This window comes from Amblyomma maculatum, chromosome 11 (assembly GCF_055883805.1).
Source record: "Amblyomma maculatum isolate TAMU_Amacu chromosome 11, ASM5588380v1, whole genome shotgun sequence".
In the NCBI taxonomy this organism is placed as follows: domain Eukaryota; kingdom Metazoa; phylum Arthropoda; class Arachnida; order Ixodida; family Ixodidae; genus Amblyomma; species Amblyomma maculatum.
The window spans coordinates 84,771,161-84,797,083 of NC_139354.1; the positions used below are offsets into that span (position 1 = coordinate 84,771,161).

The window sequence follows — 25,923 nt, forward strand, 5'->3', positions numbered from 1 at the left end:
ATTGTAGTGGTTACACAGTTCTTGCTGGTTGAACCAACTCCTCAATGTTACGCATGGGTATGCCTCGACATTGTAGTGGTTACACAGTTCTCGCTGGTTGAAAAAACTACTCAATGTTACGCATGGGTACGCCTCGAGGAGCATTTTGGCAGTCATTATAGTGGTTACACAGTTCTCGCTGGTTGAACCAACTACTCATTGTCACGCAGGGCATGCCATGAGGAGCATTTTGAGTCATTGTAGTGGTTACTCTGTTCTTGCCGGCTGAACCAACTACTCAAAGTTACGCATGAGTACGCCTTGAGGAGGAGCATTTTGACCGTCATTGTAGTGGTTACACTGTTCTCGCTGGTTGAACCAACTACTCAATGTTATGCATGGGTACGCATTGAGGAGTGTTTTGGAATTCATTGTAGTGGTTACACAGTTCTCACTGGTTGAACCAACTACTCAATGTTACGCATGGGTATGCCTCGAGGAGGAGAATTTTGAAAGTCATTGTAGAGGTTACACAGTTCTCGCTGGTTGAACCAACTACTCATTTTTATGCTTGGGTATGTCTCTAGAAGGAGCATTTGGACAGTCATTGTAGTGGTTACACAGTTCTCGCTGGTTGAACCAACTACTCATTGTCACACAGGGTATGCCATGAGTAGCATTTTGGCAGTCATTGTAGTGGTTACACAGTTCATGCCGGTTGAACAAACTACTCAATGTTATGCATGGGTATGCCTCGACATTGTAGTGGTTACACAGTTCTCGCTGGTTGAAAATACTCAATGTTACGCATGGGTACGCCTCGAGGAGCATTTTGGCAGTCATTGTAGTGGTTACACAGTTCACGCTGGTTGAGCCAACTACTCAATGTCACGCAGGGCATGCCATGAGAAGGAGCATATTGGCAGTCATTGTAGTGGTTACACAGTTTGCGCTGGTTGAACCAACTACTCAATGCTACGCATGGGTACGTCTTGAGGAGCAGTTTGGCAGTCATTGTGGTGGTTACACAGTTTTCGCTGGTTGAACCAACGACTCATTGTCACACAGGGCATGCCATGAGGAGTAGCATTTTGGCAGCCATTGTAGTGGTTACACAGTTCTTGCCGGTTGAACAAACTACTCAATGTTATGCATGGGTATGCCTCGACATTGTAGTGGTTACACAGTTCTCGCTGGTTGAAAATACTCAATGTTACGCATGGGTACGCCTCGAGGAGCATTTTGGCAGTCATTGTAGTGGTTACACAGTTCACGCTGGTTGAACCAACTACTCACTGTCACGCAAGGCATGTCATGAGGAGGAGCATAAGGGCGGTCATTGCAGTGGTTACACAGTTCGCACTGGTTGAACCAACTGCTCAATGTTACGTATAGGTACGTCTCGACAAGGAGCAATTTGACAGTCATTGTAGTGGTTACACAGTTCTCGCTGGTTGAACCAACTACTCAATTTATACATGGGTGCACCTCAAAGAGGAGCATTTTGGAATTCATAGTAGTGGTTACACAGTTCTCGCTGATTGAACCAACTACTCAATGTTACGCATGGGTATGCCTCGAGGAGCATTTTGGCAGTCATTGTTGTAGTTACAAAGTTCTCGCTGGTTGAACCAACTACTCAATATTACGCATGGGTATGCCTCGAGGAGGAGGATTTTGAGTCATAGTGGTTACACAGTTCTCGCTTGTTGAACCAACTACTGATTGTCACGCAGACGTCTCGAGAAGAATTTTGGCCGTCACTGTAATGGTTACACAGTTCTCATTGGTTGAACCACCTACTCAACGTTATGCATGGGCACACCTCGAGGAGGAGCATTTTCACAGACATTGTAGTGGTTACACAGTTCTCGCTGGTTGAACCAACAACTCAATGTTACATGGGTACGCCTCGAGGAGCAGCATTTTGGCAGTCATTGTAGTAGTTACACAGTTCTCGCTGGTTGAACCAACTACACATTGTCACACAGGACATGCCATGAGTAGCATTTTGGCAGTCATTGTAGTGGTTACACAGTTCTTGCTGGTTGAACCAACTACTCAATGTTACGCATGGGTATGCCTCGAGGAGGAGCATTTTGAAAGTCATTGTAGTGGTTACTCAGTTCTTGCCAGCTGAAAAAACTACTCAATGTTACGCATGAGTACGCCTTGAGGAGGAGCATTTTGACCGTCATTGTAGTGGTTACACTGTTCTCGCTGGTTGAACCAACTAATCAATGTTATGCATGGGTACGCATTGAGGAGGAGCGTTTTGGAATTCATTGTAGTGGTTACACAGTTCTTGCCGGTTGAACAAACTACTCAACGTTAGGCTTGGGTATGCCTCGAGGAGGAGCATTTTGAAAGCCATTGTAGTGGTTACACTGTTCTCGCTGGTTGAACCAACTACTCAATGTTATGCATGGGTACGCCTCGAGGAGCATTTTGGGTAGTCATTGTACTGGTTACACAGTTCTCGCTGGATGAACCAACTACTTATTGTCACGCAGGGCATGCCATGAGGAGGAGCATATTGGCAGTGATTGTAGTGGTTACACAGTTCGCGCCGGTTGATCCAACTACTCATTTTACGCATGGGTACGTCTCTAGAAGGAGCATTTGGACAGTCATTGTAGTGGTTACAGAGTTCTCACTGGTGGAACCAACTACTCATTGTCACACAGTGTATGCCATGAGCAGCATTTTGGCAGTCATTGTAGTGGTTACAGTTCTTGCCGGTTGAACAAACTACTCAATGTTATGCATGGGTATGCCTCGAGGAGGAGTATTTTGAAAGTCATTGCAGTGGTTACAGTTTCTCGCTGGTTGAAGCAACTACTCAATGTTACGTATGGGTACGCCTCGAGGAACATTTTGGCAGTCATTATAGTGGTTACACAGTCCTCGCTGGTTGAACCAACTACTCATTGTCACGCAGGGCATGCCATGAGGAGGAGCATATTGGCAGTCATTGTAGCGGTTACACAGTTCGTGCTGGTTGAACCAACTGCTCAATGTTACGTATAGGTACGTCTCGACAAGGAGCAATTTGACAGTCATTGTAGTGGTTACACAGTTCTCGCTGGTTGAACCAACTACTCAATGTTACGCATGGGTATGCCTCGAGGAGGAGCATTTTGGAATTCATAGTAGTGGTTACACAGTTCTCGCTGATTGAACCAGTCACTCAATGTTACGCATGGGTACGCCTCGAGGAGCATTTTGGCAGTCATTGTAGTGGTTACACAGTTCTCGCTGGTTGAACCAACTACTCAATGTTACGCATGGGTACGCCTCGAGGAGGAGGATTTTGAGTCATTGTAGTGGTTACACAGTTCTCGCTTGTTGAACAAACTACACATTGTCACGCAGACGTCTCGAGAAGAATTTTGGCAGTCATTGTAACGGTTACACAGTTCTCATTGGTTGAACCAACTACTCAACGTTATGCATGGGCACACCTCGAGGAGGAGCATTTTCACAGACATTGTAGTGGTTACACAGTTCTCGCTGGTTGAACCAACTACTCATTGTCACACAGGACATGCCATGAGTAGCATTTTGGCAGTCATTGTAGTGGTTACACAGTTCTTGCTGGTTGAACCAACTACTCAATGTTATGCATGAGTACGCCTAGAGGAGGAGAATTTTGAAAGTCATTGTAGAGGTTACACAGTTCTCGCTTGTTGAACACACTACTCATTGTCGCGCAGGGCATGCCATGAGAGGCATTTTGGCAATCATTGTAGTCACACAGTTCTCGCTGGTTGAACCAACTACTTAATGTTACGCATGGGTACGTCTCGAGGAGGAGAATTTTGGCAGTCATTGTAACGGTTACACAGTTCTCATTAGTTGAACCAACTACTCAACGTTACGCATGGGCACACCTCGAGGAGGAGCATTTTCAGTCATTGTAGTGGTTACACAGTTCTCGCTGATTGAACCAACTACTCAATGTTTTACATGGGCACGCCTTGAGGAGCAGCATTTTGGCAGTCATTGTAGTGGTTACACAGTTCTCGCTGGTTGAACCAACTACTCACTGTCACGCAGGGCATGTCATGAGGAGGAGCATAAGGGCGGTCATTGCAGTGGTTACACAGTTCGCACTGGTTGAACCAACTGCTCAATGTTACGTATAGGTACGTCTCGACAAGGAGCAATTTGACAGTCATTGTAGTGGTTACACAGTTCTCGCTGGTTGAACCAACTACTCAATTTATACATGGGTGCGCCTCAAAGAGGAGCATTTTGGAATTCATAGTAGTGGTTACACAGTTCTCGCTGATTGAACCAACTACTCAATGTTACGCATGGGTATGCCTCGAGGAGCATTTTGGCAGTCATTGTTGTAGTTACAAAGTTCTCGCTGGTTGAACCAACTACTCAATATTACGCATGGGTATGCCTCGAGGAGGAGGATTTTGAGTCATAGTGGTTACACAGTTCTCGCTTGTTGAACCAACTACTGATTGTCACGCAGACGTCTCGAGAAGAATTTTTGGCCGTCACTGTAACGGTTACACAGTTCTCATTGGTTGAACCACCTACTCAACGTTATGCATGGGCACACCTCGAGGAGGAGCATTTTCACAGACATTGTAGTGGTTACACAGTTCTCGCTGGTTGAACCAACAACTCAATGTTACATGGGTACGCCTCGAGGAGCAGCATTTTGGCAGTCATTGTAGTAGTTACACAGTTCTCGCTGGTTGAACCAACTACACATTGTCACACAGGACATGCCATGAGTAGCATTTTGGCAGTCATTGTAGTGGTTACACAGTTCTTGCTGGTTGAACCAACTACTCAATGTTACGCATGGGTATGCCTCGAGGAGGAGCATTTTGAAAGTCATTGTAGTGGTTACTCAGTTCTTGCCAGCTGAAAAAACTACTCAATGTTACGCATGAGTACGCCTTGAGGAGGAGCATTTTGACCGTCATTGTAGTGGTTACACTGTTCTCGCTGGTTGAACCAACTAATCAATGTTATGCATGGGTACGCATTGAGGAGGAGCGTTTTGGAATTCATTGTAGTGGTTACACAGTTCTTGCCGGTTGAACAAACTACTCAACGTTAGGCTTGGGTATGCCTCGAGGAGGAGCATTTTGAAAGCCATTGTAGTGGTTACACTGTTTTTGCTGGTTGAACCAACTACTCAATGTTATGCATGGGTACGCCTCGAGGAGCATTTTGGGTAGTCATTGTACTGGTTACACAGTTCTCGCTGGATGAACCAACTACTCATTGTCACGCAGGGCATGCCATGAGGAGGAGCATATTGGCAGTGATTGTAGCGGTTACACAGTTCGCGCCGGTTGATCCAACTACTCATTTTACGCATGGGTACGTCTCTAGAAGGAGCATTTGGACAGTCATTGTAGTGGTTACAGAGTTCTCACTGGTGGAACCAACTACTCATTGTCACACAGTGTATGCCATGAGCAGCATTTTGGCAGTCATTGTAGTGGTTACAGTTCTTGCCGGTTGAACAAACTACTCAATGTTATGCATGGGTATGCCTCGAGGAGGAGTATTTTGAAAGTCATTGCAGTGGTTACACTGTTCTCGCTGGTTGAAGCAACTACTCAATGTTACGTATGGGTACGCCTCGAGGAACATTTTGGCAGTCATTGTAGTGGTTACACAGTCCTCGCTGGTTGAACCAACTACTCATTGTCACGCAGGGCATGCCATGAGGAGGAGCATATTGGCAGTCATTGTAGCGGTTACACAGTTCGTGCTGGTTGAACCAACTGCTCAATGTTACGTATAGGTACGTCTCGACAAGGAGCAATTTGACAGTCATTGTAGTGGTTACACAGTTCTTGCTGGTTGAACCAACTACTCAATGTTACGCATGGGTATGCCTCGAGGAGGAGCATTTTGGAATTCATAGTAGTGGTTACACAGTTCTCGCTGATTGAACCAGTCACTCAATGTTACGCATGGGTACGCCTCGAGGAGCATTTTGGCAGTCATTGTAGTGGTTACACAGTTCTCGCTGGTTGAACCAACTACTCAATGTTACGCATGGGTACGCCTCGAGGAGGAGGATTTTGAGTCATTGTAGTGGTTACACAGTTCTCGCTTGTTGAACAAACTACACATTGTCACGCAGACGTCTCGAGAAGAATTTTGGCAGTCATTGTAACGGTTACACAGTTCTCATTGGTTGAACCAACTACTCAACGTTATGCATGGGCACACCTCGAGGAGGAGCATTTTCACAGACATTGTAGTGGTTACACAGTTCTCGCTGGTTGAACCAACTACTCATTGTCACACAGGACATGCCATGAGTAGCATTTTGGCAGTCATTGTAGCGGTTACACAGTTCTTGCTGGTTGAACCAACTACTCAATGTTATGCATGAGTACGCCTAGAGGAGGAGAATTTTGAAAGTCATTGTAGAGGTTACACAGTTCTCGCTTGTTGAACACACTACTCATTGTCGCGCAGGGCATGCCATGAGAGGCATTTTGGCAATCATTGTAGTCACACAGTTCTCGCTGGTTGAACCAACTACTTAATGTTACGCATGGGTACGTCTCGAGGAAGAGAATTTTGGCAGTCATTGTAACGGTTACACAGTTCTCATTAGTTGAACCAACTACTCAACGTTACGCATGGGCACACCTCGAGGAGGAGCATTTTCAGTCATTGTAGTGGTTACACAGTTCTCGCTGATTGAACCAACTACTCAATGTTTTACATGGGCACGCCTTGAGGAGCAGCATTTTGGCAGTCATTGTAGTGGTTACACAGTTCTCGCTGGTTGAACCAACTACTCACTGTCACGCAGGGCATGTCATGAGGAGGAGCATAAGGGCGGTCATTGCAGTGGTTACACAGTTCGCACTGGTTGAACCAACTGCTCAATGTTACGTATAGGTACGTCTCGACAAGGAGCAATTTGACAGTCATTGTAGTGGTTACACAGTTCTCGCTGGTTGAACCAACTACTCAATTTATACATGGGTGCGCCTCAAAGAGGAGCATTTTGGAATTCATAGTAGTGGTTACACAGTTCTCGCTGATTGAACCAACTACTCAATGTTACGCATGGGTATGCCTCGAGGAGCATTTTGGCAGTCATTGTTGTAGTTACAAAGTTCTCGCTGGTTGAACCAACTACTCAATATTACGCATGGGTATGCCTCGAGGAGGAGGATTTTGAGTCATAGTGGTTACACAGTTCTCGCTTGTTGAACCAACTACTGATTGTCACGCAGACGTCTCGAGAAGAATTTTGGCCGTCACTGTAACGGTTACACAGTTCTCATTGGTTGAACCACCTACTCAACGTTATGCATGGGCACACCTCGAGGAGGAGCATTTTCACAGACATTGTAGTGGTTACACAGTTCTCGCTGGTTGAACCAACAACTCAATGTTACACGGGTACGCCTCGAGGAGCAGCATTTTGGCAGTCATTGTAGTAGTTACACAGTTCTCGCTGGTTGAACCAACTACACATTGTCACACAGGACATGCCATGAGTAGCATTTTGGCAGTCATTGTAGTGGTTACACAGTTCTTGCTGGTTGAACCAACTACTCGAAGTTACGCATGGGTATGCCTCGAGGAGGAGCATTTTGAAAGTCATTGTAGTGGTTACTCAGTTCTTGCCAGCTGAAAAAACTACTCAATGTTACGCATGAGTATGCCTTGAGGAGGAGCATTTTGACCGTCATTGTAGTGGTTACACTGTTCTCGCTGGTTGAACCAACTAATCAATGTTATGCATGGGTACGCATTGAGGAGGAGCGTTTTGGAATTCATTGTAGTGGTTACACAGTTCTTGCCGGTTGAACAAACTACTGAACGTTAGGCTTGGGTATGCCTCGAGGAGGAGCATTTTGAAAGCCATTGTAGTGGTTACACTGTTCTCGCTGGTTGAACCAACTACTCAATGTTATGCATGGGTACGCCTCGAGGAGCATTTTGGGTAGTCATTGTACTGGTTACACAGTTCTCGCTGGATGAACCAACTACTCATTGTCACGCAGGGCATGCCATGAGGAGGAGCATATTGGCAGTGATTGTAGTGGTTACACAGTTCGCGCCGGTTGATCCAACTACTCATTTTACGCATGGGTACGTCTCTAGAAGGAGCATTTGGACAGTCATTGTAGTGGTTACAGAGTTCTCACTGGTGGAACCAACTACTCATTGTCACACAGTGTATGCCATGAGCAGCATTTTGGCAGTCATTGTAGTGGTTACAGTTCTTGCCGGTTGAACAAACTACTCAATGTTATGCATGGGTATGCCTCGAGGAGGAGTATTTTGAAAGTCATTGCAGTGGTTACACTGTTCTCGCTGGTTGAAGCAACTACTCAATGTTACGTATGGGTACGCCTCGAGGAACATTTTGGCAGTCATTGTAGTGGTTACACAGTCCTCGCTGGTTGAACCAACTACTCATTGTCACGCAGGGCATGCCATGAGGAGGAGCATATTGGCAGTCATTGTAGCGGTTACACAGTTCGTGCTGGTTGAACCAACTGCTCAATGTTACGTATAGGTACGTGTCGACAAGGAGCAATTTGACAGTCATTGTAGTGGTTACACAGTTCTCGCTGGTTGAACCAACTACTCAATGTTACGCATGGGTATGCCTCGAGGAGGAGCATTTTGGAATTCATAGTAGTGGTTACACAGTTCTCGCTGATTGAACCAGTCACTCAATGTTACGCATGGGTACGCCTCGAGGAGCATTTTGGCAGTCATTGTAGTGGTTACACAGTTCTCGCTGGTTGAACCAACTACTCAATGTTACGCATGGGTACGCCTCGAGGAGGAGGATTTTGAGTCATTGTAGTGGTTACACAGTTCTCGCTTGTTGAACAAACTACACATTGTCACGCAGACGTCTCGAGAAGAATTTTGGCAGTCATTGTAACGGTTACACAGTTCTCATTGGTTGAACCAACTACTCAACGTTATGCATGGGCACACCTCGAGGAAGAGCATTTTCACAGACATTGTAGTGGTTACACAGTTCTCGCTGGTTGAACCAACTACTCATTGTCACACAAGACATGCCATGAGTAGCATTTTGGCAGTCATTGTAGTGGTTACACAGTTCTTGCTGGTTGAACCAACTACTCAATGTTATGCATGAGTACGCCTAGAGGAGAATTTTGAAAGTCATTGTAGAGGTTACACAGTTCTCGCTTGTTGAACACACTACTCATTGTCGCGCAGGGCATGCCATGAGAGGCATTTTGGCAATCATTGTAGTCACACAGTTCTCGCTGGTTGAACCAACTACTTAATGTTACGCATGGGTACGTCTCGAGGAGGAGAATTTTGGCAGTCATTGTAACGGTTACACAGTTCTCATTAGTTGAACCAACTACTCAACGTTACGCATGGGCACACCTCGAGGAGGAGCATTTTCAGTCATTGTAGTGGTTACACAGTTCTCGCTGATTGAACCAACTACTCAATGTTTTACATGGGCACGCCTTGAGGAGCAGCATTTTGGCAGTCATTGTAGTGGTTACACAGTTCTCGCTGGTTGAACCAACTACTCAATGTTATGCATGGGTACGCATAGAGGAGCATTTTGAGTCAGTAGTGGTTACACAGCTCTCGCTGGTTGAACCAACTACTCAATGTTACATAGGTACGCCTTGAGGAGCAGCATTTTGGCAGTCATTGTAGTAGATACACAGTTCTCGCTGGTTGAACCGACTACACATTGTCACACAGGACATGCCATGAGTAGCATTTTGGCAGTCATTGCAGTGGTTACACAGTTCTTGCTGGTTGAACCAAATACTCAATGTTATGCATGGGTATGCCTCGAGGAGGAGCATTTTGAAAGTCATTGTAGTGGTTACTCAGTTCTTGCCGGTTGAACCAACTACTCAATGTTACGCATGAGTACGCCTTGAGGAGGAGCATTTTGACCGTCATTGTAGTGGTTACACTGTTCTCGCTGGTTGAAACAACTACTCAATGTTATGCATGGGTACACATTGAAGAGGAGCATTTTGGAATTCCTTGTAGTGGTTACACAGTTCTCACTGGTTGGACCAACTACTCAATGTTACGCATGGCTACGCCTAGAGGAGGAGCATTTTGGCAGTCATTGTAGTGGTTACACAGTTCTCGCTGGTTGAACCAACTACTCAATGTTACGATGGGTATACCTCGAGGAGAATTTTGAGTCATTGTAGAGGTTACACAGTTCTTGCTTGTTGAACCAACTACTCATTGTCACACAGGGCATGCCATGAGAGGCATTTTCGCAATCATTGTAGTAGTTACACAGTTCTCGCTGGTTGAACCAACTACTCAATGTTACGCATGGGTACGTCTCGAGGAGGAGAATTTTGGCAGTCATTGTAACGGTTACACAGTTCTCATTGGTTGAATTAGCTACTAAACGTTACGCATGGGCACACCTCGACCAGGAGCATTTTCAGTCATTGTAGTGGTTACACAGTTCTCGCTGATTGAACCAACTACTCAATCAATGTTTTACATGGGCATGCCTCGAGGAGCAGCATTTTGGCAGTCATTGTAGTAGTTACACAGTTCTCGCTGGTTGAACCAACCAATAAACGTTACGCATGTGTACGCCTCAAGGAGGAGCATATTGGCAGTCATTGTAGTGGTTACACAGTTCTCGCTGGTTGTACCAACTACTCAATGCTATGCATGGGTACGCATAGAGGAGCATTTTGAGTCAGTAGTGGTTACACAGTTCTCGCTGGTTGAACCAACTACTCAGTTACGCATGGGTACGCCTCGCGGAGCATTTTGGGTAGACATTGTAGTGGTTACAAAGTTCTCGCTGAATGAACCAACTGCTCATTGTCACACAAGGCATACCATGAGGAGGAGCATATTGGCAGTCACTGTAGTGATTACACAGTTTGCGCTGGTTGAACCAATTACTCATTTTTATGCATGGGTACATCCCTAGGAGCATTTGGACAGTCATTACAGTGGTTATACAGTTCTCGCTGGTTGAACCAACTACTCATTGTCACACAGGGTATGCCATGAGGAGTAGCATTTTGGCAGTCATTGTAGTGGTTACACATTTTTTGCCGGTTGAACAAACTACTCAACGTTAGGCTTGGGTATTTCTCGAGGAGGAGCATTTTGAAAGTCATTGTAGTGGTTACACTGTTCTCGCTGGTTGAACCAACTACTCAATGTTATGCATGGGTACGCATTGAGGAGGAGCATTTTGACAGTCAATGTAGTGGTTACACAGTTCTCGCTGGTTGAACCATACTCAATGTTACGCATGGGTACGTCTCGAGGAGCATTTTGGGTAGTCATTGTAGTGGTTACACAGTTCTCGCTAGATGAACCAACTACTCATTGTCAAGCAGGGCATGCCATGAGGAGGAGCATATTGGCAGTCATTGTCGTGGTTACACAGTTCGCGCTGGTTGAACCAACTACTCATTTTTACGCATGGGTACGTCTCTAGAAGGAGCATTTGGACAGTCATTGTAGTGGTTACACAGTTCTCACTGGTGGAACCAACTACTCATTGTCACACAGTGTATGCCATGAGCAACATTTTGGCAGTCATTGTAGTGGTTACAGTTCTTGTCGGTTGAACAAACTACTCAATGTTATGCATGGGTAAGTCTCGAGGAGGAGAATTTTGGCAGTCATTGTAACGGTTACACAGTTCTCCTTAGTTGAACCAACTACTCAACGTTACGCATGGGCACACCTCGAGGAGGAGCATTTTCAGTCATTGTATTGGTTACACAGTTCTCGCTGATTGAACCAACTACTTAAAGTTTTACATGGGCACGCCTTGAGGAGCAGCATTTTGGCAGTCATTGTAGTGGTTACACAGTTTTCACTGGTTGAACCAACTACTCAATGTTACGCATGCGTACGCCTCAAGGAGGAGCATATTGGCAGTCATTGTAGTGGTAACACAGTTCTCGCTGGTTGAACCAACTACTTAATGTTACATGGGTACGCCTCGAGGAGCAGCATTTTGGCAGTCATTGTAGTAGTTACACAGTTCTCGCTGGTTGAACCGACTACACATTGTCACACAGGACATGCCATGAGTAGCATTTTCGCAGTCATTGCAGTGGTTACACAGTTCTTGCTGGTTGAACCAAATACTCAATGTTATGCATGGGTATGCCTCGAGGAGGAGCATTTTGAAAGTCATTGTAGTGGTTACTCAGTTCTTGCCGGTTGAACCAACTACTCAATGTTACGCATGAGTACGCCTTGAGGAGGAGCATTTTGACCGTCATTGTAGTGGTTACACTGTTCTCGCTGGTTGAAACAACTACTCAATGTTATGCATCGGTACGCATTGAGGAGGAGCATTTTGGAATTCCTTGTAGTGGTTACACAGTTCTCACTGGTTGGACCAACTACTCAATGTTACGCAAGGCTACGCCTAGAGGAGGAGCATTTTGGCAGTCATTGTAGTGGTTACACAGTTCTCGCTGGTTGAACCAACTACTCAATGTTACGACGGGTATGCCTCGAGGAGAATTTTGAGTCATTTTAGAGGTTACACAGTTCTTGCTTGTTGAACCAACTACTCATTGTCACAGAGGGCATGCCATGAGAGGCATTTTGGCAATCATTGTAGTAGTTACACAGTTCTCGCTGGTTGAACCAACTACTCAATGTTACGATGGGTATGCCTCGAGGAGAATTTTGAGTCATTGTAGAGGTTACACAGTTCTTGCTTGTTGAACCAACTACTCATTGTCACACAGGGCATGCCATGAGAGGCATTTTGGCAATCATTGTAGTAGTTACACAGTTCTCGCTGGTTGAACCAACTACTCAATGTTACGCATGGGTACGTCTCGAGGAGAAGAATTTTGGCAGTCATTGTAACGGTTACACACTTCTCATTGGTTGAACCAACTACTAAACGTTACGCATGGGCACACCTCGACCAGGAGCATTTTCAGTCATTGTAGTGGTTACACAGTTCTCGCTGATTGAACCAACTACTCAATCAATGTTTTACATGGGCACGCCTTGAGGAGCAGCATTTTGGCAGTCATTGTAGTAGTTACACAGTTCTCGCTGGTGAACCAACTAATCAACGTCACGCATGTGTACGCCTCAAGGAGGAGCATATTGGCAGTCATTGTAGTGGTTACACAGTTCTCGCTGGTTGAACCAACTACTCAGTTACGCATGGGTACGCCTCGCGGAGCATTTTGGGTAGACATTGTAGTGGTTACAAAGTTCTCGCTGAATGAACCAACTGCTCATTGTCACGCAAGGCATACCATGAGGAGGAGCATATTGGCAGTCACTGTAGTGATTACACTGTTTGCGCTGCTTGAACCAATTACTCATTTTTATGCATGGGTACATCTCTAGGAGCATTTGGACAGTCATTGCAGTGGTTATACAGTTCTCGCTGGTTGAACCAACTACTCATTGTCACACAGGGTATACCATGAGGAGTAGTATTTTGGCAGTCATTGTAGTGGTTACACATTTTTTGCCGGTTGAACAAACTACTCAACGTTAGGCTTGGGTATGCCTCGAGGAGGAGCATTTTGAAAGTCATTGTAGTGGTTACACTGTTCTCGCTGGTTGAACCATACTCAATGTTACGCATGGGTACGTCTCAAGGAGCATTTTGGGTAGTCATTGTAGTGGTTACACAGTTGTCGCTAGATGAACCAACTACTCATTGTCACGCAGGGCATGCCATGAGGAGGAGCATATTGGCAGTCATTGTAGTGGTTACACAGTTCGCGCTGGTTGAACCAACTACTCATTTTTACGCATGGGTACGTCTCTAGAAGGAGCATTTGGACAGCCATTGTGGTTACACAGTTCTCGCTCGTTGAACCAACTACTCAATGTTACGCATGGGTATGCCTCGAGGAGCATTTTGGAATTCATAGTAGTGGTTACACAGTTCTCGCTGATTGAACCAACTACTCAATGTTACCCATGGGTACGCCTCAAGGAGCATTTTGGCAGTCATTGTAGTGGTTACACAGTTCTCGCTGGTTGAACAAACTACTCATTGTCAGGCAGACGTCTCGAGAAGAATTTTGGCAGTCATTGTAACGGTTACACAGTTCTCATTGGTTGAACAGACTACTCAAAGTTAGGCATGGGCACACCTCGATGAGGAGCATTTCCAGACATTGTAGTGGTTACACAGTTCTCGCTGGTTGAACCAACTACTCATTGTCACACAGGGTATGGCAGTCATTGTAGTGGTTACACAGTTCTTGCCGGTTGAACAAACTACTCAACGATAGGCTTGGGTATGCCTCGAGGAGGAGCATTTTGAAAGCCATTGTAGTGGTTACACTGTTCTCGCTGGTTGAACCAACTACTCAATGTTATGCATGGGTACGCCTCGAGGAGCATTTTGGGTAGTCATTGTAGTGGTTACACAGTTCTCGCTGGATGAACCAACTACTCATTGTCACGCAGGGCATGCCATGAGGCGGAGCATATTGGCAGTCATTGTAGTGGTTACACAGTTCGCGCTGGTTGATCCAACTACTCATTTTTATGCATGGGTACGTTTCTAGAAGGAGCATTTGGACAGTCATTGTAGTGGTTACAGAGTTCTCACTGGTGTAACCAACTACTCATTGTCACACAGTGCATGCCATGAGCAGCATTTTGGCAGTCATTGTAGTGGTTACAGTTCTTGCCAGTTGAACAAACTACTCAATGTTATGCATGGGTATGCCTCGAGGAGGTGTATTTTGAAAGTCATTGCAGTGGTTACACTGTTCTCGCTGGTTGAAGCAACTACTCAATGTTACGCATGGGTACGCCTCGAGGAGCATTTTGGCAGTCATTGTAGTGGTTACACAGTTCTCGCTGGTTGAACCAACTACTCATTGTCACGCAGGGCATGCCATGAGGAGGAGCATATTGGCAGTCATTGTAGCGGTTACACAGTTCGTGCTGGTTGAACCAACCACTCAATGTTACACATGGGTACGTCTCGAGGAGCGTTTTGACAGTCATTGTAGTGGTTACACAGTTTTCGCTGGTTGAGCCAACTACTCATTGTCACACAGGGCACGCCATGAGGAGTAGCATTTTCGCAGCCATTGTAGCGGTTACACAGTTCTTGCTGGTTGAACCAACTACTCAATGTTATGCATGGGTATGCCTCGAAGAGGAGCATTTTGAGTCATTGTACTGGTTACACAGTTCTCGCTGGTTGAACCAACTACTCAATGTTATACATGGGTACGCCTCGAGGAGAAGCATTTTGGAAGTCATTGTAGTGGTTACACAGATCTTGCTGGTTGAACCAATTACTCAAAGTTATGCATGGGTACGCACTGAGGAGCATTTTGACAGTCAATGAGTGGTTATACAGTTCTCGCTGGTTGAACCAACTACTCAATGTTACGCATGGGTACGCCTCGAGGAGCATTTTGGCAGTCAATGTAGTGGTTACACAGTTCTTGCTGGTTGAACCAACTACTCATTGTCACGCAGGGCATGCCATGAGGAGCATAATGGCGGTCATTGTAGTGGTTACACAGTTCTCGCTGGTTGAACCAACTGCTCAATGTTACGTATAGGTACGTCTCGACAAGGAGCAATTTGAGGGCATGCCATGAGCAGGAGCATAATGGCAGTCATTGTAGTGGTTACACAGTTCTCTCTGGTTGAACCAACTGCTCAATGTTACGTATAGGTACGTCTTGACAAGGAGCAATTTGACAGTCGTAGTGGTTACACAGTTCACGCTGGTTGAACCAACTACTCAATGTTACGCATGGGTATGCCTCGAGGAGGAGCATTTTGGAATACATAGTAGTGGTTACAGTTCTCGCTGATTGAACCAACTACTCAATGTTACGCATGGGTACGCCTCGAGGAGCATTTTGGCAGTCATTGTAGTGGTTACAGTTCTCGCTGGTTGAACCAACTACTCAATGTTACGCATGGGTATGCCTCGAGGAGGAGGATTTTGAGTCATTGTAGTGGTTACACAGTTCTCGCTTGTTGAACAAACTACTTATTGTCACGCAGACGTCTTGAGAAGAATTTTGGCAGTCATTGTAACGGTTACACAGTTCTCATTGGTTGAACCAACTACTCAACGTTATGCATGGGCACACCTCGAGAAGGAGCATTTTCACAGACATTGTAGTGGTTACACAGTTCTCGCTGGTTGAACCAACTACTCATTGTCACACAGGACATGCCATGAGTAGCATTTTGGCAGTCATTGTAGTGATTACACAGTTCTTGCTGGTTGAACCAACTACTCAATGTTACGCATGAGTACGCCTAGAGGAGGAGCATTTTGACCGTCATTGTAGTGGTTACACTGTTCTCGCTGGTTGAACCAACTACTCAATGTTATGCATGGGTACACATTGAAAAGGAGCATTTTGACAGTCAATGTAGTGGTTACACAGTTCTCGCTGGTTGAACCAACTACTCAATGTTACGCATGGGTACGCCTCGAGGAGCATTTTGGCAGTCATTGCAGTGGTTACACAGTTCTCACTGGTTGAACCAACTACTCATTGTCACGCAGGGCATGCCATGAGGAGGAGCATATTGGCAGTCATTGTAGTGGTTACACAGTTCGCGCTGGTTGAACCAACTACTCAATGCTACGCATGGGTACGTCTTGAGGAGCAGTTTGACAGTCATTGTAGTGGTTACACAGTTGTCGCTGGTTGAACCAACTACTCATTGTCACACAGGGCATGCCATGAGGAGTAGCATTTTGGCAGTCATTGTAGTGGTTACACAGTTCTTGCTGGTTAAACCAACTACTCAATGTTACGCATAAGTATGCCTCGAGGAGGAGCATTACGAGTCATTGTAGTGGTTACACAGTTCTCACTGGTTGAACCAACTACTCAACGTTATGCACAGGCACGCCTCGGAAAGGAGCATTTTCAATCACTGTAGTGGTTACACAGTTCTCACTGGTTCAACCAACTACTCAATCAATGTTATACATGGGTACGCCTCGAGCAGCAGCATCTTGGCAGTCATTGTAGTGGTTACACAGTTCTCGTTGGTTGAACCAACTACTCAATGTTATGCATGTGTACGCCTCGGGGAAGAGTACATTGGCAGTCATTGTAGAGGTTACACAGTTCTCGCTGGTTGAACCAACTACTCATTGTCACACAGGGCATGCCATGAGGAGTAGCATTTTGGTAGTCATTGTAGTGGTTACACAGTTCTTGCTGGTTGAACCAACTACTCAATGTTACGCATACGTACGCCTCTGGAAGAGCATTTTGAAAGTCATTGTAGTGGTTACTCAGTTCTCGCTGCTTGAACCGACTACTCAATGTTAAGCATGGATATGTCTAAAAGAGGGGAATTTCGGCAGTCATTGTAGTGGTTACAGTTCTCGCTGGTTGAACCAACTACTCATTGTCACGCAGGGCATGCCATGCGGAGCACTTTGGCAATCATTGTAGTTGTTACACAGTTCTTGCCGGTTGAACCAACTACTCATTGTCACGCAGGGCATGCCATGAGGAGGAGCATATTGGCAGTCATTGTATGGTTACACAGTTCGCGCTGGCTGAACCAACTACTCAATGTTACGCATACGTACGCCTCTGGAAGAGCATTTTGGCAGTCATTGTGGAGGTTACACAGTTCTCGTGGGTTGAACATCTACTCAATGATACGCATGGGTACGTCTCGGGCAGGAGCATTTAGACAGTCATTATAGTGGTTACACAGTTCTCACTGGTTGAACCAACTACTCAATGTCACACAGGGCATGCCATGAGGAGTAGCATTTTGGCAGTCATTGTAGAGGTTACACAGTTCTCGTGGGTTGAACCAACTACTCAATGTTACGCATGGGTACGTCTCGGGAAGGTGCATTTAGACAGTCATTGTAGTGGTTACATAGCTCTCGCTGGTTGAACCAACTACTCAATGTTACGCATGGGTAAGCCTCGAGGAGGAGCATTTTGAAAGTCATTGTAGTGGTTACACAGTTCTCGCTGGTTGAACCAACTACTCAGTTACGCATGGGTATGCCTCGAGGAGCAGCATTTTGACAGTCGTAGTGGTTAGACAGTTCTCACTGGTTGAACCAGCTACTCATTGTCATGCTCGGCATGTCACGAGGAGGAGCATTTGACAGTCATTGTAGTGGTTACACAGTACTCTCTGGTTGAACCAACTACTCATTGTCACACAGGGCATGTCATGAGAAGGAGCATTTTGGCAGCCATTTAGTGGTTATACAGTTCTTCCTGGCTAAACCAACTACTTAATGCCATGCAGTGTGTAACATAAGAGGTGCATTATGACAGTCGTCAGTGATTATACAGTTCTAGCTGGTTAAACCAACCCTCTTATCAAACAAAGTACCTTCATTGTTTTGTCCATTTGCACCTTCTCTGCTTCGAATATGCAAAGCTCACTCCTGTGAAGACATTGCCTTCTTCCTCTTAGAAGTGGCTTTTTTGAGTTGCGCTTGTTCAATGGCAAATCTATTGTTTCTGGCCGGCGTATTTCCGTTCAGCGAGTTACTCGCGGGTCAATGATTTCTGAAAGAATGCAGTCTCTGTAGAATCGAATCAGAAGTTGCTGTATTTTATTCCTCCAGAAATCGTCATCTCGCCGTAACCGCTGCACATGGATTCCTCTTGTGGTGTAAACAACAAAATCACAGAACAGTCTCGTAATGTGAAGCTAGCCCTGAATTTGATAAAAATATTGGTGACACTGCAAAAGACATGTAGTAGCGATGTGTTTTCCCACAAATCTTTCGAGCAGCTTCAAGTGGGTCATGATCTTTTGTTGTTTATGGACATTTTACCTCCACAATGCCATCACCACCAACCAGACCATCTGGTGAAGCAGCCAGAAAACCATGATCAAGGTCTACGAAAAGATCACATGGCTGTACTTCAGTTTGCATCTGTTTTGTACAAGCTTAATGCTTCTTTCTCGTGGTGTCTGCCATGCTCCGGAGCTGCAGTTGTGAAGCTCTTTCTGTCTGTGAGGCCCTTGACAAGTACATCACATGGCGTAGAGTCCTTCCTCTTACAAACAGCATGGAAGTATGATGCTGTAAGGCGATGCTGCCTCTCAGCATGCCAGGCTGGATTTTCAGCCTGACCCCGTGTTGCCTCTTCTATTTGCTCACGCTTTTTGTGATCAACCAGCAAGCTCTGAAGCAGATCTGCAGTCTTTTCAGAGAACTGCTCAGGCAGCATATCTGGCTGCCCACAGTTAGACCTATAGTGAATCAGAGTCCCAGGCTGTGGGGTCTTTGCGTCTAGGCTTTTGATGATTGCAGTCCTCAAAAAGCTGCTTCCGATGCAACCTTTTCTGCACTCTTTTTTTCGATATGCTTTTTCATGACTGCTACCGGGCTCTCCTTAGTTGCAGCCTTAGTAGCTATGTCATGCCACTGAGGCCCCAGCTGAAAACTTAGTCCAGCACCCTGACACTGATGCTCATAAGAACCTTTCTGGCTGTGGTTTATCTGTTTGCCCCCTGAAAACTTGGTAGCAAGAAACGCAGTTTTCAGCAAGGTTGCTTGTCTCCTGTCACAAGGCAGGCAGCCTTATCAGGAATAATGTTTGCTGCAGTCATTATCTTCACATTGAGCATCTGAGGAATGCACTCCCAGGTATTTTCACCCTTTGTTCCATCACAAAAGTAGCTTTTGCATTTGCTATGGCAGCCAAACACATGACTTGGCCCATTCAAAAGGTCAGCTCTCAGATCTCATGTGCTCTGCATTATCGGCTCTTGCCTGTCCTCTTGAGAACCTTGAAACTCCCTCAGGGAGTGGGCATAGTGGCTGATTGCCTTGCGGGTACCATTCTTGATGCGCTTTATCCTAGGCCCACTTAGAATGCCGGCACTTCCTCTGCACTCTTTCACAACACCGTAGAGCTGAGTTGTTTAACATTTCACTGAATGATTGGCACACTCACTCTTCTTTATAAAGACCGCACTCTACCTTGGTACTGACTTGGTTGTAGAAAAAAATCAATATCTCATATGAAGGTATGGTATTCCAGGCCATGCATCTCTCTGCTCATTTTGAACCCTTCCACAATGATATCAGCCTTCATAATACCTGAGTTTGCAGTTCAATTTTTGTAGCAAGCATGCTCTTTGACCTCCTTCTGTTCCCTTGTGTAGTGCTCACAGGTACCACACAGTTTCTCACACCCAGGTAAAGCAGTTTCTGCGTGCATTCTCCAATGACTACTGCAACCCCAGAATTTGCTGAATATCTGTGGCCATGGCTTCTGTGTGACCAGCTGCCATCAACTACCACGGCAATGCATGGGGTGGTCTGATCCTCACAGAACTCACCTGCTTCAGCAGCCAGCATTTGCTCCTCCTGGCCAGCTTTGAGCATGTAATCCATGAGCACGTTCTTCCAATGCTGGAAACAGAGCAGGTGGATCTCATGAGTAAAGAAATGACCACACACAAGGCATGGTGCACAAACATTGGTAGAAGTGCACGTTAGTAGGTCGTTCATGCTTTCGAAATGCAAATGACAAGTACAAAAAGACAGGTTGACAGAAGGCACGTGGTACATATCTCCAAGTGACGTCACGACCAAATGCAAGCCCTGTGCTTCCACACCAGCAGCTTACGTGGTACAAATCTCCAAGTGACGTCACGACCAAATGCAAGCCCTGTGCTTCCACACCAGCAGCTTACGTGGTACAAATCTCCAAGTGACGTCACGACCAAATGCAAGCCCTGTGCTTCCACACCAGCAGCTTGCATGTGGTGGACTTCCTCAAAGAGCATTCCCTGTGCATTGTTCCTATACACAATGAATACTTATGTCCCATTCTGTCAAGTGGTCTGTTTAAGTACAAAGCCTGACATTCCACAGAGGAGAAATTGGCAGTTGGCGACCTAAGCTTCAGGCTTCTATTTGGTGGAAGGAGGGGTCCAACTTTTGTTTATAGATTACACAGCTGTCAGTTAGTTATAAGTAAGAGTGCAGCAACAAATGACCCAAAGAGAAATGGTATCAATCCTCTACTCAATGTCTACTGCCTGCTTCTGTGATGCCACTATCTAGAGTCAGTGCCTCATGTTTACTCTACTACTTTGTCATTGTCACTTTTACTGTTTGAATGCACAAAAATGCCTCTCAAATACATGATTTGTGGCTCAACAGCAGTTTCAGTTATCTCTGCAAGCAAAAAAAGAAATTTGCAAAAGTGTCTTTACAGATTCTGCTGTTTGAAAGGTTGTGGCATCGTATACAATATATGACTGCTTTCCCATGCCTGAGCACAAGTTTTACGTTAGGACTACAACACGAAAGACTATTGCCAAGGAGGAACACAAGCATGTTTGTATATGAGCAAGAGCCCATGTCTGACTTCCTATAAATGCTTTCCTCACTGCTTTCTTTTTTATACATTGTGGTATCACAAGCTACAACACTGAGGAAAGCAATGCTAACAATGCAAATATGTGCTAAGATTCCATTTCATGCTTGCTGCAAGTCATACCTGTGGACAAGTGTGCTCACAGTTATGAGGCAAAACAAGGCATGGAGTGCAGAAAAATGAGCAGCCTATTGCTAGCCTGACATAGAAGCCCAGAAGCAGGTTTTCCTCTCCTCCCCCCAAACGCATGGTTAGCCGGGGTGTCGAGCCTGTGTCCAAATACACTAGTAGTAATGAGATATACAATTTTTTTATATTATTATTTTAAACCATATTTATATCTTTAGCAAAATGGATGGGCAAGTAGTAAAACACGCAAAAATATGCTTCCTAAATGCACAGATATCCAAGAAGTTTTATTCATTTGACGTACCCAATCCTCAAACGTCGATGCTTAGAAATAACGCAGACATGCCGAGTACATGCGTAAACAATAGTTTGAAACCGCCTGCTCACCCGTCCATGCGTACACCCATCATCATCATCAGCCTGATTATACCCACTGCAGGGCGAAGGCCTCTCCCATATTTTTCCGCTTAACCCGGTTCTGTGCTAGCTGCCTCCACTTGACCCCTGCGAACTTCTTAATCTGATCCGCCCACCTAACTTTCTGCCGCCCCCTGCTACGCTTTCCTTCCCCTGGAATCCAGTTTGTTACCCTCGACTACTGTGCCGGAGTTCCCGGGTTCGAACCCGACCACGGCGGCTGCGTTTCGATGGAGGCGAAACGAAGTGGCGTCCGTGTGCTGTGCGATGTCAGCGCACGTTAAAGATCCCCAGGTGGTCGAAATTACCCGTAGCCCTCCACTACGGCTCCCCTTTCTCTCTATCCACTTTCACTCCCACCTTCATCCCTTCCCTTACGGCGCGGTTCAGGTGTCCACAGAGCAAGTGTGACAGATACTGTGCCTTTCCCTTCCTATAAACCAACCAACCAACCCTCAGCGACCATCGCTTATCCTCTCTTCGCACTACATGTCCTGCCCATGTCCATTTCTTCTTAATTTCTACTAGAATGTCGGTAACTTGAGTTATTTCTCTGACCCACTCTGCACGCTTTCTATCTCTTAATGTTACCCCTACCATTTTTCGTTCCATAGCCCTCTGAGTTGTCCTTAACTTAAGTAGAACTCTCTTGGTTAGCCTCCACGTTTCAGCCCCACAGGTGAGTACAGGCAAGATGCAACTGTTGTATGCTTTCCTCTTGAGCGATACCAGTAAGCTGCTAGTCGTAATCTGCGAGTGCTTGCCAAATGCGCTCCATCCCAATCTTATTCTTCTTATTTCCTTTTCGTGGTCCGGATCTGCGGTTACTACCTGTCCTATGTAGACATATTCGCCTACTACTTCCAGTATTTCGCTACCTAATGTAAACTGGTGTTCCTTCCCGAGGCTGTTGAACATTACCTTAGTCTTCTGCATATTGATTTTCAAGCCTACCTTTCTACTTTTCCTGTCTAGGACATCAATCATTATTTGCAGTTCATCCCCCGAGTTGCTTAGCAAGACAATGTCATCAGCAAATCGCAGATTACTGCAGCAGAATCGCAGCAAATCGCGTACACCCATACATCAACAAAACCGGGCGGTCAGCCGCGTTCGCGTCGCCAATGTTCAGCATTGTTCCCTTCTAAGGTGTTTGCTGCATCACGGCGAAATACGATGGATTGGTCGATGGTGATAACCAATCGTGCCGACATGACGGTTACAGCGCAGGACGGTTACAATGTGATGTTAGATATGGTTTGTTTGATAGAGGTTGGGTATTTACTCTCGATCTCGAGTTCGAAAAACCGCTTGCAGGGCTCGAGGTCTTGCTTCCTCCATAGCATTTCACCTCTCCGAACCCCGAGCACTCGCTGACTTTTTAGGCCCACATGGCGCACATCAGTGAACTGAGCAAGCCATCCCCACTTCTGCCAAGGGCTCACAGCCAAGTTCGCCGAGCGCGCCATACCCGCAGGCGCTCTCGTCCAAATACTGCGTAATGTTATCAGTGAGCTGCCATGGTCTGCGCTGCGGCAACGCGAAACTACGGTAATAAAATCTAGTGCGTAAATCTCAAGACAAAAGTGGGTTCATTATGCAAGTAAGTAAACTATGCGAGTAATTACAGTATGTGCATGAAGATAATGCTGCAAATGGGACGAAGAATGCAAAAGAAGGCTTACCTACTGCGGCTCAAGTGCGCAGTTCTTAGGTGCGCCCGTCGTTTCCTCGATGTCCTTAAAGCCGGTCGTTGACTCCCACCCAAGGCGTTGCAATAACACTGCCGTCGTAGTGATTCAAGCCAGGCAATGATACTCACTGCACCTCGCACTGACTCACCTCACAAACAGCAATGCAAATAGCAACAAGCAAAATGCTTCACAGCACAAAAGTAGTTATACCGCAGAGAGATGACTGGCTTCAATAGTTTGAAGAGTGTAGTCATGCACGCGAATGAACTCAAAGTTTTGCTGCTTTTGCCTAGATGACGCTAGCAGTAAAAAACATTTGAGTGATTACAGGTGCTAATACTAATTATCACCATGGTTAGTGCTTGTTATTTTAACTTTATTTTACAGTAACAATATTAAAAGGAAGCCGACTCAAACAAGGCTCATGTTGTTGAGTAAGGTGGCCTTTTCGATTGAATGTCGCATAGGAAAAATTGATATTTGAAGGCTCAGTATAATCGTGCCAAATGTATAAAGTGCAATTCATGCTTACACACTCCAAGAACTATTCTAGTTTTGCCATGCATAATTCCTAGGCTGTAGATTGAGCAGATTTTCTAGTCAAGCTATGCGATGTGAGGCCGCATTACGGAAATCTTCAAATTGGAAAGGCAATAAAAAACAAACTAGCGAATAAATTTCGATGAAACTTCGTACACTGAACTAGCATAATGTACGCCCGAAGTGGCAAAAATTTTGCTGCTGTGCACCTTGAGAGAGAGCAAATATTCATGCCCAAAATAGCCAAACTTTGCCATGTTTAAAAGGCTGACGATCAAATACTGATTAAATTAAAACAGTTATGCCTTCCAATCTACAAAATAAATACCCATTCTATATGCAGGCCAAAGGAAACTGTCGTAAGTGCAGTAGTTTCTTCAGAAAAGTAATCCGAAGTAGGGTTATCAATGATGCTACCGAATTTGTCATCTGCAATACCACGGCTTATGGAGTTGATAACGCTGGCACACTAAAGCAGCATGCATCATTGCATCATATTAAGCTTTCGAATGATGCCTACATTGTGATGTTCGAAAAAGAACAATGCGCAGAATGCTCGCGCAAACATTGCCTAAAATGGCTCATTCGCGCTGCCGGAGTGCAACCCCCACCTTAAAAAGAGAACTATAATTGGACATAGTGCTCTTTAACGTGCACTGACATCGCACAGCAAACGAGCGTCTTGCTTGTCGAATTCATCGAAAAGCGGCCGCCACGGCCGGGATTCAATCCGGCCTTCTTGGGCACAGTAGTCGAGCGCCCCAACCACTGCACCAGCACGGCGGGGCGATGATACCTGGCGTCATACTTACAACCCACTGTCTGAGGCTCGTGTCTGAGCAGGTGGACCTGGATTTCGGTCTGGGAGTCATTGTCTTCCAAAGGCTTCACAGCTGCATGGGAGGATAAGGCATCTCAGCACCGGTGGCATTCACCCCAGCTCCTTTTGTGAAAAAACGGAGTGCAGAAAAAGAACATGCCAGCACCAACACATCTAATGACACCGTGCAAAGACCAATAGGTACAATGAGATCCTACATGACATGAATGCACCGGCATGAAATTCCAATACAAACTACAATAATAAACATGACAAACAGCCTTTGTACACTAGTGCGTCTTTATCATTTTAGTTATGACGTTTTTCTGAAATGCCTTTCATAGTGGTTCCCTGTCAACTCACCAAACATGAGCAGCACCTTCGAATTTCAAGCACCAACAAAAAGTATTTTTAAAAAATTAAATCCCCTTGCATAAGCTGATTTATGAGATGTTGGTCAGAGGAAAGAGACGATTTCAATGCAGTGACTGGAAAATTCAGTGGCAGAACAGCGCTGCAATAATTTTTAGACCAAGACACCGTATCAATTGAACTTCTGCTACTGACAGTGCATGTGAGTGTTAGGTGAAAGCCATTCTTTGATATATGCGGGTTTATTGGCAGAAAATGCACTATAAGTGATTGCTCAGAAACTCCCATTCTGGTCATAATTGACAGGAGTCGTATCATGAGCGCATACAGTAACTCTTCTAACCATAAACTGAGTATACAACAATTATCGATATGATGCATAAATGCAAAGCAACCAGCACTGCACTTGAAATGACTACCTTCGTCAGTAACAAAATGTCTGAACAGTTGACAGTCTATCTGTAGAACTGAGCCAACTACTATCTACTATAAAAACTAAATCAACATCTGCCTTGTGTCACTGGCATTGCGGCTTTGCATCAAATATAGATAGGTTAGTCGCAACTTGTAGTCAGGTCAGCTTTTGCTTCACAAAACATCC

At 45.4% G+C, this 25,923-nt stretch overlaps 1 protein-coding gene across 4 annotated transcripts in view; it reads right to left on the reverse strand.

The window, feature by feature from the left end:
* The window catches only part of LOC146174295 (THAP domain-containing protein 1-like), a 92,588-nt gene that overhangs the window by 37,564 nt on the left and 29,101 nt on the right, over positions 1 to 25,923 (reverse strand). Inside the window, exons 4-5 of one of the 4 annotated variants that reach the window (XM_084585011.1) lie at positions 24,943 to 25,023; positions 20,037 to 20,377 (exon numbers count right to left, since the gene is read on the reverse strand). The exons of 1 other annotated variant lie outside the window; for it this stretch is intronic. In XM_084585011.1, the coding sequence (XP_084441137.1) occupies positions 20,310 to 20,377; positions 24,943 to 25,023 (149 nt within the window). In that variant the 3' untranslated portion in view covers positions 20,037 to 20,309. Of the gene's footprint in view, positions 1 to 20,036; positions 20,378 to 23,956; positions 25,074 to 25,923 lie in introns of those variants that run through there. 2 more of the 4 variants (XM_084585010.1, XM_084585012.1) reach the window with 2 other exon arrangements.